The sequence below is a fragment of the Megascapheus bottae genome, chromosome 23, assembly GCF_031878675.1.
Source record: "Megascapheus bottae isolate mThoBot1 chromosome 23, mThoBot2.hap1, whole genome shotgun sequence".
Taxonomy (NCBI): Eukaryota; Metazoa; Chordata; class Mammalia; order Rodentia; family Geomyidae; genus Megascapheus; species Megascapheus bottae.
In genome coordinates this window covers 22,319,369-22,335,446 of record NC_143531.1, presented here as the reverse complement: position 1 = coordinate 22,335,446, position 16,078 = coordinate 22,319,369, and the positions used below count along the sequence as shown (strand labels likewise).

The 16,078-nt window shown below is 41.6% G+C and overlaps 2 protein-coding genes across 2 annotated transcripts in view; one reads left to right on the top strand and one right to left on the bottom strand.

Annotated features, from left to right (window-relative positions):
* The window catches only part of Sh3d19 (SH3 domain containing 19), a 114,442-nt gene that overhangs the window by 84,433 nt on the left and 13,931 nt on the right, over window positions 1-16,078 (bottom strand). The gene's annotated exons all lie outside the window — the stretch shown is intronic.
* Window positions 6,225-14,568, top strand: Prss48 (serine protease 48). The gene is given in 6 exon segments (XM_090356529.1): window positions 6,225-6,576; window positions 7,063-7,107; window positions 7,273-7,443; window positions 10,084-10,338; window positions 11,023-11,192; window positions 14,183-14,568. Coding segments are annotated over 6 exon segments (1,266 nt in total). The 3' UTR covers window positions 14,456-14,568.

The window sequence follows — 16,078 nt, the reverse complement described above, 5'->3', positions numbered from 1 at the left end:
TTTAGTGGTACTGGGGCTTGACACTGAGGTCACGTAACATAGTCATAACTTTTTTTGTTTTTAAATGACAGTAAGTCAGAATCACAGGCAAAGCATACTTGCTTACTCTACAAATGGTTTCAGTGTAAGACCAGATAAACTCATTAAATCTGGGATGCTAAGTAAGAGGGAAAAAGATTAAAGCTGAGAGCTACATGGCGGAGTCACAAGATACCACAAGGAGATAAAAGGAGATTATAGAATTATAAAATAAAATAGTGGGAAGGCAGTTTACAAATGATCTGACATGACTTTCAGCTCAAGGGAGAAGCTGGCTTTTAACAGACACAACAGGTGATCCTGACACCTCCCAGCCCAGCAGATCTGGAAAGTGGACTGTTCAATGTGGGGCAAAGAGGAGGGAACGTGGGTTCACTGCACAGCACTTTACTACCAGCACCACCTACCAGAATCCTCTAAAAGGAAAACTTAAGGATATACATTTTATAGTAAGTGGGGTGGAATGAGATTGTTACCTCTGAAAAAGCTAAAAGAGGCCCCAAAAATTCATGATCTATTTATTTTAGGCATAAACTGCACTTGGGGACTTGAGAATATTCTCAAGGGACCATACTGCAAATGAGATCAAATCTTAGAAAGTCAAAATCTAATCAGCAGCATTACTGACTACTGAAAAAACTGCATTAAGAAAGCATGTGGTTCCCATGGAACCTGGGAAGGGAAAACTACACATTTATCAGACTCCAAATCTGCCACAAAGAACTGCTCTTTTTACCTACGTCTTTTTTCTTTTTTGGGGGGTAGATCAGTCAGTCATAGGGCTTTGAACGCTAGGCACGGGCACTGTCCCTAAGCTCTTCATCTCAAGGCTAGTGCTCTACCGCTTGAGCCACAGTGCCACTAAAGGCTTTCTGGTGGTTAACTAGAGATGAGTCTTACAGATTTTTGTGTTCAGGTGGCTTTGAACTTAGATTCTCAGATGTCAGCCTCCTGAGTAGCTAGGATTACAGGCATGAGCCACCGCCGGGCTCCATCAGCTCTACTCTTAAACTAACTCAAATCACTACTTAATTAGTAATTTGGATTTCCAACTCATAAGCAAGAACAGGGTGAACTGATTGGGAAAAATGATCTAAATGATCAAAATAGCAGTGAATAGTCCTCATGGAAAACAAATATACTGATTTCTCCACAAGTCTCTTACAATAGAGTAAGTCAGACTTTGAATTTGATCTCCTCTAGATGCTCTGACAAGCTCTGAATTCCTATAGCTAAATAGGCTCAGAGCCAGGAGAAGATGAGCAGGACCAAACTGCTGTATGTGAAAGGCCTGCCCACGTGGTTTCCCTGGGTGGCAGACATCTTTATCTCATCTCTGAGCTATGGAAGGAATTTATATTTACTTTATAACTCCTGTGTATTAAGTATTCTGCTGGCTGCTTTTAAGATTTATCTTACCTAGTTTTAACAACCCAAGGAAGTAAATAGCCGATGGTCAGGGAAGTTAACTTGTCTAAGATGACACAGCTAATATTTGCTTTAACGGATTTATCTAGGTCTGACTGACTTCAAATATATGTGTCTTTCCATTATAATAAATTACTCCCATTTGTTGTAAGAAAGGTCTATTAAAGGTTCTTCCTTATACATGCCAAAAATTCTACCTATCTGGATATCTATATATAGATATAGATATAGATATAGCTATATATATAGATCTGCCCTTAGGTCCTAGTCATTTGTACCTTTGATTGGACTCCTGGCCTCTATTTGTAGTTATTTGGGTGCATACAGCTTCCTTCTCCCTTTGAGTAGCTAAGAATAGCCTGGAGAAAAGATACCAGTGTTCTATTCATCTTCTGACCCTCTAACAGCATCTAGGACAGTCGCTTGTAAACAGAAAGTATTCAATTTTGTTTTGTTGAATTCACAAAATGAGAGCTACAGACTACAGCTGTCAATATCAGAAGGAAAAATGCCATTAGTATAAAGTGAGTTTTTAAAAAAAAGTATAAGACACACACACACACACACACACACACACACACACACACACACACACACACACACATATACAGGAAACTATCTTCAGTAACCAAAGAACAAGACCAATCCCCACTGGAGGTGTGGTGGCTGGCCAAGGGGAAGTAGGGCCCAAAGCCTAAAGGGTGGAGAGCAGGACCACTCCACGAAGAGGTTAAGATGTCAAAGAGCCAGAAAGGAGGAGGCTGCCCAGGGCTGGGCTGACATAATAGATGCTGATATACAGACCAGTTCTGTGACTTACTGTAAGTCAAACTGAAGCCTGATTCAAAATAGCTTGTCCCAGTTCAAGAATGAAGACCAGATTAAGCCAGTTATTTTTCAGGAGATGGTTTTGGAGGGATTTATTCATGATATAATAATCTGATGGACTGAATTAGAAAACAGACAAGCATCCACTTGTCCTCTGTGGAACACAGGTAAAAAGCTATGAAACATGCAAATCTACTGCTGCCCCTATTTTATCCTGGAGTGCTCAACATAAGGCTGAATTCTAACTCCCTGGAACTCTGCCCCTCAGGGGACACTGGACAATGTCTATCGATATGTCACAACTAGGAGTGGAGCCATCCACTTAGAACACAGAGGCCTGGAAGGACACTTATCCCCTACTATGAACAGGCAGCGACCAAACAACAAAGAATCATCTGGACCATGCTTCAACGGTGTCAAAGTTGAGAAGCTCTGGTTTATAGGTGCATCCATCTAAATCACTGCAAAGATAATGTGTCTGCCCAGATTTAAATCAATGCTTAATTCTGCAGTATCTGTTCAGTAACAACAATAATAAAATATAGCACCTACCTTTTTTTTTTTAAACAGTATTAGGGTTTGAACTCAGGGCCTTGCGCTTATTAGACAGGCACACTACAACAAGAGCTATATTTTCCACCCATTTTGATTTTGTTATTTTTCAAATAGGGTCTTGTATTTATGCCAGGCAAGTCTAAACCTCAATCCCCCCATTTATACTTTGTTCATAACTGTGATGACAGGATTGTTGGGCTGGCCTCAAACTATGATTCTCCCAATCTCAGCCTCCAGAATAGCTAATATTACAATGTGAGTCATTATACCTGGCTAAACTCTTGGGCCTGGGCATTGTCCCTGAACTCTTTAGCTCAAGGCTACCACCCTACCCATTGGGTCACAGTGTCACTTCTCATTTTCTGGTGGTGGTTAATTCGAGATAAGTCTTATGGACTTTTTTAGGGCCTGGGCTGGCTTTGAACCTGGACCCTCAGATCTCAGCCTCCTGAGTAGCTAGGATTACAGGTGTGAGCCCAGCTTAGATTTGGACTTTTAATCTATGCTGAAACAACAGGTACTCTGAGGGATGGACTAACTGCAATTTGGAAGCCAGTACAGAGAGTTGTGCTTGGATGTAGAATCCCTTTCATGTCCAACTCATGTGTTGTGAGTTTGGTCCTTACTGCAGTGTTCACAGTGAAGTGGTGGTGAGTGGATCATGAAGGCTCTGACCCAGTTATGAATTAATCCACTAATGGCTTCATAATTTGGTGGCATTATGGGAAGATAATAGGAAGTAAGACTAGTTGAATATAGTAGGTACCTAGAGATATGCTTTTATTACATAGTACACTGGTCTTCAGCCTCTTCTCTCTTTCTGCCTCCTAGTTACCATGACATGAGCAGCTTTGACTCACCACACTTTCCTGCCAACATTATGTCATACCTCACCATAGGCCCACAACAATGGAGCCAGCCAGACTATTTTGTGAAACCATGAGCACAATTAAATCTTTTTTCCTTTGTTTTCATCTCAGGTATTTTGTCACAGTGATGGAAAATTAACACACCAAGCTAACTAATAGCACCATGACTGCTCACACAGTTCTTATGAAAATCCTGGGGAATATTATTGGTTTCATTTGGCAAAAATGGAGGGGTAGGAATTTCATCCTCATCCCAAATAACTAAGCAGTTAGCATCATGGGCACACTGCCCTTTTCAAGTGCTGTACTGTGTAGAGCAGAGGCATTAAAAGGAAAGTTCAGGGGCCGGGAGTTTAGCCGAGTGGTAGAGTGCTTGCCTAGCATGCACGAAGACCCAGGTTCGATTCCTCGGTACCACATACATAGGAAAAAAAAGCTGTAAGTGGTGTTGAAGCTCAAGTGGTAGAGCTCTAGCCTTGAGAAAGTCCAAGGACAGTGCTCAGGCCCTGAGCTCAAGTCCAGGACTGGCAAAAAATAAAAATAAATAAATAAATAAAAGGAAAGTTCAATGTGAACATCTGGGGACAGATCCTATCTCTGAGACTGATGGGGGATAGGAGCTCAAAGAGCATTCTTCTAGTAGGTCTCTGGGGTGTGCATTAGGCATGCAGTCCTTTGCTTCCAATTCCTTTGTACTATCTTAGAAAAGTCAAAGGAGCAGTACAAGGACATGACAAAAATTAAGAAAGTATTTGTAGAAAAATAAAGGAGACAATAAAGAAACATAAAGAGCATAGTGATAAACAAGCATTGTTACATTTATTAAGAATATTTGAAACCAATTGATTCAAATGCCTATAGAGAACAACAGAGAAATAGAGAGCTGAGAGAGAGTTCATTTGCTTATGGTCATGATATCAAAACATGAAAACAACCCAAGTGCACTGCAACTGAAAATCAGAGGAGCTTCCCACATGATGAAAAGTATGAGTCCTATATCCTCTCTTAAAAATAGGTGTTTCCTTACATAATCCAATGCCACAGTTATACCTGCCAGCTTTAGCATCACTCCATCTAACAGCCAGCTCATTCTTAAGTTTCCTTGCTTACCTCCAAATGTCTTTTCACAGTGGGTCTGTTAAATCTGGATTCAAGCAAGGGCCACGGGGACTTAAGGATCTTAAGTGTCTGATAACCTGAGCAGTCTTTCTCCCTTTCTCCCTTCATAGGGTAATCTTATGACAGAAACTAGGTCAGCCGCTCTAACCACCTACTGGATTTGACTATTTACTTCCTTGTGTTGTCATTTCACTTATTCTTTTTATACCTCATATCTTTGGTAAGTGAAAGTAGCTTTAAAGGTTCTGGTTTCACTTTTTTTGTGTGTGAAAAGCAGTCGGCATGGGAGATACTGTATGCTTCACACTGGGCCACATCAAGAGGCACATGTCTACCCCGTCCCACTTTTAGGAATGCTAAGTTTAATCAGATTCCAAATGGTAACCGCCCAAGACCTCCATCAACCTTTCAACCCAAGCTTCCAATATGCCTGTAAGTCCAGCACTCTAGAGGCAGAGGCAGAAGAATGATAATTTGTGACCAGCCTGGGACATACACAAAATATAAAGCACACAAACAAAAGATAAAAATAAATACTGGTATCAGTGCAGCATCACAAAGATGTTTAAATCTTTATTAGCAAACATGTTATCTGTCTTGTCCTCTTTCTTTCTTTCTTTCTTTTTTTGCCCGTCCTGGGGCTTGAACTCCAGGCCTGAGCACTGTCCTTGGGCTTTGTCAAGTCTAGTACTCTACCACACCACCACTTCTGGATTTTCTGTGTATGTAGTACCCAGGAACTGAACCCAGGCCTTCATGCATGCTAGGCAAGCACTCTATCACTAGACCACGCTCCAACCGCTGTACTATCCTATTTCTTAACCATTCATATTTCCTTAACCAGTCGTTTTTTTCTCATCCCATTTTCTTAACCAGTCACATGTCTGCATCGGCATCTTCTCTCCCTTGACAAGAGCACTCCAGCCACAGCTCCATTTCCAGGTTCCTCTTTCTTCCAGGGTCCCCAATCTGGTACTCCACCATCCCTCCTCATCTCCCTCTGGGTCACAACGGGTACAGCGGGCAGATACCCAGCCCCCTGCTCCTCTAGGAACCCTGCTCCCTCAGGATGCCTCAGGCCCGGGCCTACCCTCAGGGTCCAGCAGCTCAAGCCTGGGGGATTGGGGAGGGGTGAAGCACTGGATTCCAAGCAGGAGAAGCTGGTTCTGCCCTCTCCTGGGCTTCCTCCTCTTGCCTCCGTCCGCCTGGGCAGCTGCGTCCAGCCAGGGTCTGGAAGTGGCTGGATGAGAGGTCAGGCCAGGCGAGGCTAGGCCATGGTGGGCCTGGGGGGGCGTGCGGGCCTGCTGCTGGTCCTGCTGGGTGAGCCCCGGGGCCTGAGAAGGGCAGACAGGCTTAATCAGTCATCTGATTAGGAGGAGGGTCTCCATGGAGTTAGCAGAAAGCCCTTGTGGGACCCCAGGGTCCCACAAGGGGAAGGCAAAGGCGCTAGGAGGAGAGAAGTACGAGGTCAGTAGGTCAGAAGGAAAGCCACAGAGGTCCCCACTTAAGAAGGCATCATATACAGTAATAGGACATTTCACCCAGGGAAGGTCACTAAGGAGAGGACGACGTAAGAAAGTCCTGGGAAGTTACTTTAGGCCAGGCGCTGTGCTAATGCTCTGGGCTGGACACAGCAGTACGCAAACTAAGATCCCGGTCAGTGCACCTAGTAAATATGTGAAGTGTGAGAGGGCAATAGAAAAAGCTGTACGTGGAAATGAACACTTGAAGTTCAGGGGTAAGAAGTGAGTCGCTGCTTAAAATAAGGTGGTGGAAGCCTCACTCAGGAGCCACTTGAGCAACGACTTGAAGGAGGCTATGGATGTGGCTGTGTGGTAGAGCACCATGTCCAACATTACAGAAACCAAAAACACCACCACCACTGCCAACAACAAATCCAGAAAACACCACTTGATGGGGACAACTAAGTCAACCTCAGGATCCAGGAAAATTTACATTTTGAGAAGAAGGGATTGGAAGAGCTTCTGGCATAAGAGTGTTGTTATTTTTTTACTGCCTTACAGACTTAAAAGAATGGTATTTGAACCACAGCAGGGAATGATACAAAAATGCTGCAAAATGCCAATTTAGACAGCACAAAAGCACACAGCTTATAAATCTCAAAAGCATTTCGAAGCATTGTTGTGTTCACAACCTAAATTATCCTACATTCTGTGAATACAGATACAAAATGTCTTAAGCACTAATAATGTGTCTTCCTTAGGGTTTTGCCTCTGTTCTTTTCCCAAAAAGAAAGCCCTACAATCAGGTGAGTGCTCTCTACAGGCCTCAGAATTGCTGGGTTTGAACTCAAATAGGGGTATGGAGCCCAAGGAGTGCTTAGGTCCTGGGAAGGAGTCTGGGGATGAAGGGAGGGGGAAATCAGAGGAGCAGAACTCCCAGATTTCCAGTTCTCTTTCTCATCTTTCTGTAGGATGTGGACAGCCGGTATATTCAAGCCTCGTCGTTGGTGGCCAGGATGCCGCGGTAAGACGCTGGCCTTGGCAAGCCAGCATTCATTTTGACAGGGCCCCCATCTGTGGAGGGTCCCTCGTCAATAAGAACTGGATACTGATAGCGGCACACTGCTGTCACACGAACGTGAGCTCTAGCTGCTATCATGGGGATGGCCAGCTTTTCTATTAAACATTTGAATGGCTTCACAAATAAACCATGTAAATGAATGGGGCAGAAGCAAACCCTAAGGTGATACCTTGGTAGAGGACAAGCATTGTAGTAGAAACTTTCTTTCCTTTTCTTTTTTAATTGTTGGGATAATGTATAGAAGGGTTACAGTTACATTTGTCAGGTAGTAGGTACATTACTTCTCAAACACTGATACCCCTTCTCAAGTTTAAAAACTTTCTAACTTAAATCACTTCCTAAATATGAGCAGGAGTTGTCTTGGGGTGAGGAGCATCACAAACACAATCAGAGCCCTCTCACAGAGCCATTATATGCAAGAAGTTGCCTATGGCAAGCAGTCATAGGAAGAGACCCCATGGAGCTAGAACTGGTCTTTCCAGGTAATGACTTTCCTGAAGAACCAAAGTGACATAAGTGAGTCTGGAATCCAGTTCTCCCCCAAGCAAACCTTGTGATACTTGAACCCACCTGTAGTCAGGAACCAACAAAGTCAAAGTTGACTCCCAACCCTCACAATCTGTAACACACATCAGTTCTGAGCTACTAGGCCTTGTCATAACTTATTATGTAATAATTGATAACTAATGTGGATAGGGCTTTGCAATAACCACAGTAATGCTCAAAGACAATGAAGTAACATCAACATGCTGAGGGTAACTGATTTCCAGCCTAGAATTCTAACTTTATACAAACTACCAATTAATATGGGGTAGAAAGGATAAAGTTCCAAACATGCAAAGCAGCCAAAATGTTACCTCTCAAACACATTTTTGGGGGAAGCCATAGGTTCATATGTTTTATCAAAATGAAGGGAAATAGAAAGGGAAAGATAAGATCCAGACAGGAGAACTCCCAAGAAGATCACAAAAAGTAAGGGAAGTGCCAGATGATGGCAGCCTGGATATAGCTAGAAGGCAGGGGGCACCAATAAAGACAGTCTTACTAGAATGCATGGCAGGCTTGGATGTGAGATTTACAGTGCAGGTAGAGAATTGTGGAAAGTATGGTGAATCAATGATGGGCATAGAGAAAATTAAGAGAGCAAACTGAGATGCCATTATTAACATCAGGAGAAGCAAAAGGCTTTAATAAGAAATGTAATCATGAGACCAGTGACGATGTGATGCATAAGAGAGCTTAGTCTGCTCCTTCCATATTGGGAACTCAATGGGCAAGGAGGGTGTTAAGAAACATATATATCAGGGAAATTAGTAAGGGATAAATAGCTGAGAGAGATTGCCTCAAAACAGGGTAAGTTTTTCGTTTTGCAATATTGGGAAATAAACTCAGGTTTCATTCATGGTAGGAACCCACTTTTTTTTTTTTTAATATATTCAATGTTTATTCTTTTTTTTTTTTTTTTTTTTTTTTTTTTGCCAGTCCTGGGCTTGAGCACCACTTCTGGCTTTTTTTTCTTATGTATGTGGTACCAAGGAATTGAACCCAGGTCTTCATGCATGCATGCAAGGCAAGCACTAGGCCAAACTCCCAGCCCCACTTTTTTTTTTTTTTTTTTTTTTTTGAGGAAGAGTCTTGCTAACCTGTTTGGCTAGCCTTGATCTCATGATCTTCCTGCCTGGGCCTTCCAAGTATGTGGGATTACAGGTGTGTAGTACCTAAACTAGCAAAACTTCATCTGTTTTAAACATCTTATCAAACTACCTGGCATTTTAAGTTATTTAAACTGTAACACACTACAATTTGCTTTAAAGTTTAATTTAGAAATAAAGATCTAGAGTTTAGAACAGAAATCAAAACTGTCAATAAGGAATAATGACTACTAAGCATACGGGTGTTAGTTGAAACCAGGAGAGAACTGGGGAGAAAATACAGGACAAAATTCTGGCCAGAGCATGCGAGAGGAAACCAACAGAAGAGTAGTGAAGAAGGAATCAAACCAACCCTAGCCAAAGATCAACTGGACCCTGACACCCAGTATGCTATCTTCTCTTGCTCTAGTGGGTGGTATACATATACACATTTTTTTTTCCCCAGTCCTGGGCTTGAGCTTAGGGCCTGAGCACTGTCCTTGGACTTTCTCAAGGCTAGAGCTCTACCACTTGAGCCTCAGCACCATTTCCGGCTTTTTTCTATGTATGTGGTACCGAGGAATCAAACCCAGGTCTTCGTGCATGCTAGGCAAGTACGCTACCACTAGGCCAAACTCCCGGCCCACATATACGCATTTTTATTTTTATTTTATTTTACTTTTTGGTAGGTCATGGGCTTGAACTCAACCTGAGCACTGTCCCTGAGCTCTTCAGCTCAAGGCTCCCACCCAACCCCTAGGCTTGAGCGCTGTCCCTGAGCTCTTCAGCTCAAGGCTACCACCCTACCCTTGAGCCAATCCCCACTTCCCATTTTCTAGAGGTTAACTAGAGATAAGAGTCTCAGGACTTTTGTGCTCCTGTGCTCGGTGCTCCGGCTGGCTTTGAACCTTGATCCTCAGATCTCAGCCTCCAGAGTGGCTAGGATTACAGGTGTGAGCCACAGTGCCCAGCTACTGGACAGTATTATATTTAAACAGCTTCTCTTACCCAGTGTAGACTACCAGCCTGCTCCATTTTTATTTTCCCCTCTTTTCTCCATAGGCACTCAGCTTTCTCATACAGTGTTTGGCTGGGATCTATTAAAGCAGAAGCCTTAAATAAAGGCAAAGAGTATTTTGTGTCCCAAATCGTCATTCATCCCCCATCTGCCAAATGAAACCCAGACATTGCCTTGTTCAGACTGTCCTCTCAAGTCACCGTCAGTGCAGACATCCTGCCCAGCTGCCTGCCCAGTGCCTCAAAGCAGCTGAAAATTCCACCCACTTGTTGGGTGATTGGATGGGGACTAGTTGAGAAAAATGCAGGTGAGAATGGGCAGAGACAGGGGTTGTTTTCTACATTATCCTAGTGCTCCTATTACAGAACATTCACATTCTAGGTACATCCTTACTACAGCAAATATTTTCCAACGAAACTAGATGCACCTAATGATATTATCTACACATCCTCAAAAAAAAAGTTCTTCTGACATTTACATGTTTATGTAGTCTTATATCCTGTCTAGAATCTAACTACAGCTATTAAAGCAGATAGTAACAATTTAAATACTCCATTCTTTCTCTCAGTTTAGAGCCTGACATTAAGTTTGGAGAGAGTCTAGTCAATTTGATGTATTTCCAATGTGTTATGTCAACTATTTCCCCAGGATGATGTAGAGATAAAATAGGAATTGACTTGCCAGCCAGAAAATGGAAAAGTTTAAAAATACTTCAGAATACTCACATCTTTACTCAGCCAGATGTGTAATCTTCATTTAGAATGGCAATCTTTGTTTAGAATAATGACACAACAGAAAAACCCTCCAACAAATAGTTGAAAATTACCCACAACTTTCTATTTTATTGTACCAAAATTCCTTCCTAAGTTAACATGTTTTGGAAGTGATTGAAATCTGCCTTGTGGTTTCCATTTAGACTTCTACACATTCTGACTGAATGGTGCCTAGCTTTCCAGATTGCTTTACAACTCTTTCCTGCCTTCAACTACAGGTAAAAATTACCCTACTACCCTGCAGGAAGCTGAACTACCCCTCGTTATGCGAGAGGATTGTGAACGACTCTATAATCCAATGAGCATCATCCTGCCATCAGTAGAGCCAGTCATCAAGGAAGACAAGATTTGTGCTGGTGATATTACAAACAAGAACGATAATTGCACGGTTAGTGTTTCTTCTTCAGACTTTGTTATTGGAACTTTGTTTTTAATAGATCTTAATATGGATCCAAATTTCTCTCTCTAAAAATAACAAATTGGGAGCTATAATTCTTGTGTTTTCCTGAACAAATCAATAACCTATCAATACATATATCAATTTAATCTCTTTAAGGGTAAGACTATTAATCTAGACCAATAATACCCTTTGTCACTAAACTTTTTCAAACCTGTAAGTCTTCATATATATATTAAAATTAAACCATATATATATTAAAATTAGCTTTTAAAAACTTTTTGTGTACTGGTTCGGAGGTTTGAACTCAGAGCCTGGGAGCTTATCTATTAACTTCTGTGCTCAAGGCTAGCACTTGAGCCTCCTGAGTAGCTAGGATTATAGGTGTGAGTCACTGGTACCTGGCTTCTTGGTGTGTTTTGTTTTGTTTTTCTACTGTGGAGTTGATATCCAGAGGGATTATAGTGACATGAATCAAGTAATGGGTAATGAGTACAATTCTTTTTGAACTATGTTTCCCCTTCTGTCGTTCTCTCCTGGTTGAGATAAATTTTAATGTTTAGCTCACGTTAGCTTGAGCTTGATATCCTCTTACCTCAATGTTGGGATTATAGGTATGTATCACCTGGATATTTATAAAAATGTATTCTTTTATGGGGGCTCGGAGTTTGGCCTAGTGGTAGAGTGCTTGCCTAGCATGCAGGAAGACCTCGGTTCGATTCCTCAGTACCACAGCACCGGGAATGGAGCTGTGGCTCAAGTGGTAGAACGTGAACCTTGAGGAAAAAACCCAAGGACAGTGAGCAGGCCCTGAGTTCAAGACCCAGGACTGGCAAAAAAAAAAATGTATTCTTTTATGAATTTCACAAAAACTTGGGAACATTTCAGATATAATTTCTTCAAACGTTTCTCTGCCTTATATTCCCTCCTTTTCTCTTTATATGTAAATTATATAAAATATGTCTTTTGATATTTACAGACAAGTCCATTTTATTTTTACTACTTTCACACTAGTCTTCAACTTGATCATTTTAATCTGCATTCAAAATCATTATCCTTTTTTGCTGCTATTTACACTGCACCTTGTAAGTGCGCCTTGTAATTTTTTTTAAATTTCAGGCAACTTTTTTTGAGTTCTAGAATGACTATTTGGTTTTATTCTCTTTCACACACACACATGCATACATGATCACTCTTAAGAGCTATCAGTATAATATCTGCAAATTATTAGCATATTTTCTATCACATGTGTTGATCACAGAATAGCTGCTTAGAGATCTTTACTTGCTAATTCTAAAATCAAAGTTATCACAGTACTATTTTCCATTGATTGCTTTTCGTCCCAAATAATGACTGCCAGTTGATCTCGAGAAGCATCTTCCTATATCTTTGTGTTGTTGTTTCTTTGCTTTAACATGTAGTAATTCTGGATGCTATCCAAATGTTGTCAGTGATGAGATGGTAGGAAGATGGATTCCTGTAAAGAATGTGGATTTGCCAAACCCAGACTCTAACCTGACAGGCAGCAGCCATTCCTTTAGTCTGAGTTGTGTGGCTTGGCATCTTACCCTGCATGCACATAGTTCAGGGTCAGCTAGCCATCAGAGCAGAGTTTTCATACTGGAGCTTCCTTTATGTGGCTTTTTCCTTTCTGGTATTTTTCCCTTTACTTTCCAATTGCTATGGTAGCTTAGCTTGCTTCATAAGCCTTTAGGACTGTGAGTTTAAGTTTCAGTTACAGCCACCACATAGGATAATAACTGAATCTGTGTTAGGGGAGATATCATTTTGTTAAAAAAGAAAAAAGTGTGAAGTGGTGCTGTGGCTCAAGGGGTAGGGCGGTAGCCTTGATTTGAAGAGCTCTGAGACAATGCCCAGGCTGCCCCACAATCAACGCCCCCCCCCCCAATGTATCATTTCCTTTTCAAGAGTTAACTCTAGTTTGTACTACTACAAAGGAATAGTCATCAAGACAGTGTGGTTCTGGCATGACAAAGACATTCAATTTAGGGTTATAGGCACATACACAAACAAGTTGATAAAAGAATGGTATATTTAGGGGAGGATTCTAATGGTATAACTCCTCTGAACAACTAGGGAGCGGTTTAATCTAAGTTTGATCCCCACTGCTGAAAAAAAATGTAAATGAAGGATTACAGCAACATGAATTATAATAGCCAAAAGGCAGACAAATTTCACATGTCCATCAGCTAACAAATGGGCAAACAAAATGTAGTATAGTAATATAATAGAATATGATTCAGCCATTAAAAAGGAATGGAACATTGGCATATAATAGACAAATCTTGAAAAGTAATACACTAAGCATACAAAGCCAGTATGAAAGGCCATACATTATATAGTCTGTTTATACAAAATGTCTACAATAAGTCAATTCATAAAAGAAGCATAGTAGCTCACCAGTTTGTCTAAAGCTGGGAGGATTGTGAAGAAAGGAGGCTGGCACCTAATGGGTATTAGAAGGGGAAATGTTCACAATGGACTTAATGATACTGTATAATACTGTAAATACATTAAAAACCATGTGGGTTCTTAAGTGTAAATTATATGGTATACAAATATTGTAAAACTGTTATAAAAAAGAAAGAGAATGAGATTGAAGCCATACTACCAACTACTATCACTATTGTTTTATGTAACAAATGATCATTTGAACATAAAAAGGCAGTAAGACCTTAAGAACAGAAAACAAAAGTAGTTCGTTTCACTTAGTGAATGAAAGATTTGATGAGTAAAAACTGATGTTTTGAAATGACCAAGATATTTTGTTAAGACCAAGAAACTTTGTTTTGACTCTAGAACTCCTGTGGTCTCTTCCCAGAACTAGCAGTGCAATGTCCACACATCTCCTGAGTTCTACAGTTCCTGTGGTCTCAAGGCCTGAACTGAAGAAAATACCCCCTGTGAATACTCCTGTCTATACCCTATACACCAGCTCACCAACTTTCCCTCTTCCTTAGGGTGACTCTGGAGGGCCTCTTTCCCGTCATATTAATAGCATTTGGATCCAGATAGGAGTGGTCAGCTGGGGAATACACTGTGGTAAAAATCTTCCTGGGGGCTATATGAATGTGATCTACTATCAAAAATGGATTAATGACACTGACTTAAGAGCTGAAGTCTTGGGAGCCAACAATCCTAACTCATTTGACTTCCTGTTCCCTGTGATACTACTCTTTCTGGCTCTCCTGGGGCCCTTCCAGGCCTTTGGGCCTAACATACCTGGAGAGTAGGTGACGTAGCTGAAGTGAAAAGATAGCTGGAAGGCCAGGTGAGCAAATCCCAGGGGAGCAGGGAACCCATAAGAGTCACTGGGAATCCTGGTTGACTTCCTTTATCATTTGAAAGGATTAAGGTTCATTGTTTTGTGTTTTTTTTTTGCCATCCTGGGGCTTGAACTCAGGGCCTACGCACTGTACTTGGGCTTTCTCAAGGCTAGCACTCTACCACTTGAGCCATAGCACCATTTCCAGCATTTTCTATGTACGTGGTGCTGAGGAATTGAACCCAGGCAAGCACTAGGCCAAACTCCTGGTCCCAATTGTTCTATATTTCTAATGTTTGGAATGTGAATAAACTAAGCAATACCAGGTTTGTGCATTGTATTCTTTGTCTCTCTAATGAGTCTTAGAAGGGAGAGAGGATGTCCTCTATGAATATGTATTTGTTGTACAAATTAAGTAACTACTGGAGAAACACACAGGCATGTAAGCCAGGACCACACAGCAAAGAAGGCACAAAGAAGATCAAGAAAGCTACAATCCTACTTCTTAGTAAATGCCTCCTTGACGTGCTTACGCTCAAAAAGGGAAGAAAGTAGTCCACAAGATAGGATCTGGTGAAAATTCTGTGAGTGAGGAGTTGAAACTTAAAAGCTTTGGAAGCACTAGCCTCCCAGGAGAAAGCGGGGGTTATCAAGAGTAGGAACACAGACTCTTACTGTTCTGGACTCTGCTGGTTAGATGGAGCAGAGATGGGAACTCGACTTAGCAGTTACTCAGGGAATACTAGATATGTCCAGTACTGGACAACACGATGGACCCTTCCAATGAAGGATAGCACTAGTTATGCCATAGCACTGAACAGTGTTAGATGGCCACCATGAAACGGGCACCATTCTAAGGCTCTAGCAGTACACATAACACACTAAGCCTGCCTTTAGGGAGGGAAAAGGGGAAAACCAACACAAAAGAATGCCTGATTGGTGATGCAGCTCAGGAGTACATCACTTGCCTTATGAGGCCTTAGGTTAGATTCTCCACATCAGAGAACAAAACAAAACAAATGCAAAAGAAATATATACTGTAGTGTCATGTACAATAAAGTTCAATAGAGAAAAATAAAACGGGGGCCAGGAGCGTGGCCTAGCGATTGGAGTGCTTGCCTAGCATGCATGAAGACTTAGGTTAGTTCCTCAGTACCACATACATAGAAAAAGGCAGAAGCGGTACTGTGGCTCAAGTGGTAGAGTGCTAGCCATGAGAAAGCCCAAGGACAGTGCTCAGGCCCTGAGTTCAAGGCCCCAGACTGGCAGAACAAACAAACAAAAACTGAAGAAGCAGATAAGGATAACTAGGTGTCAGAGTCTAACTATGACAGAGAGACAGAGACAGAGACAGAGAGACACAGAAAGACAGACAGACAGACAGACAGACAGACAGATGTAGACGTATAGTCCAGGTTGAGAGACTAGGAATCCGCAAATTTAGAGGTGAGTACATGATAGGGATGTGTGAGGAAGAGCATGAGGTAAATGTGGCTGAACACCATGGGGGGAAAGGAGAAAAAGGAGAAGTAGTGAGAGGAGAGAGAGCTGAAGAGACCAGGGTGGTCCAGAAGAGCAGAGAAGACGATAG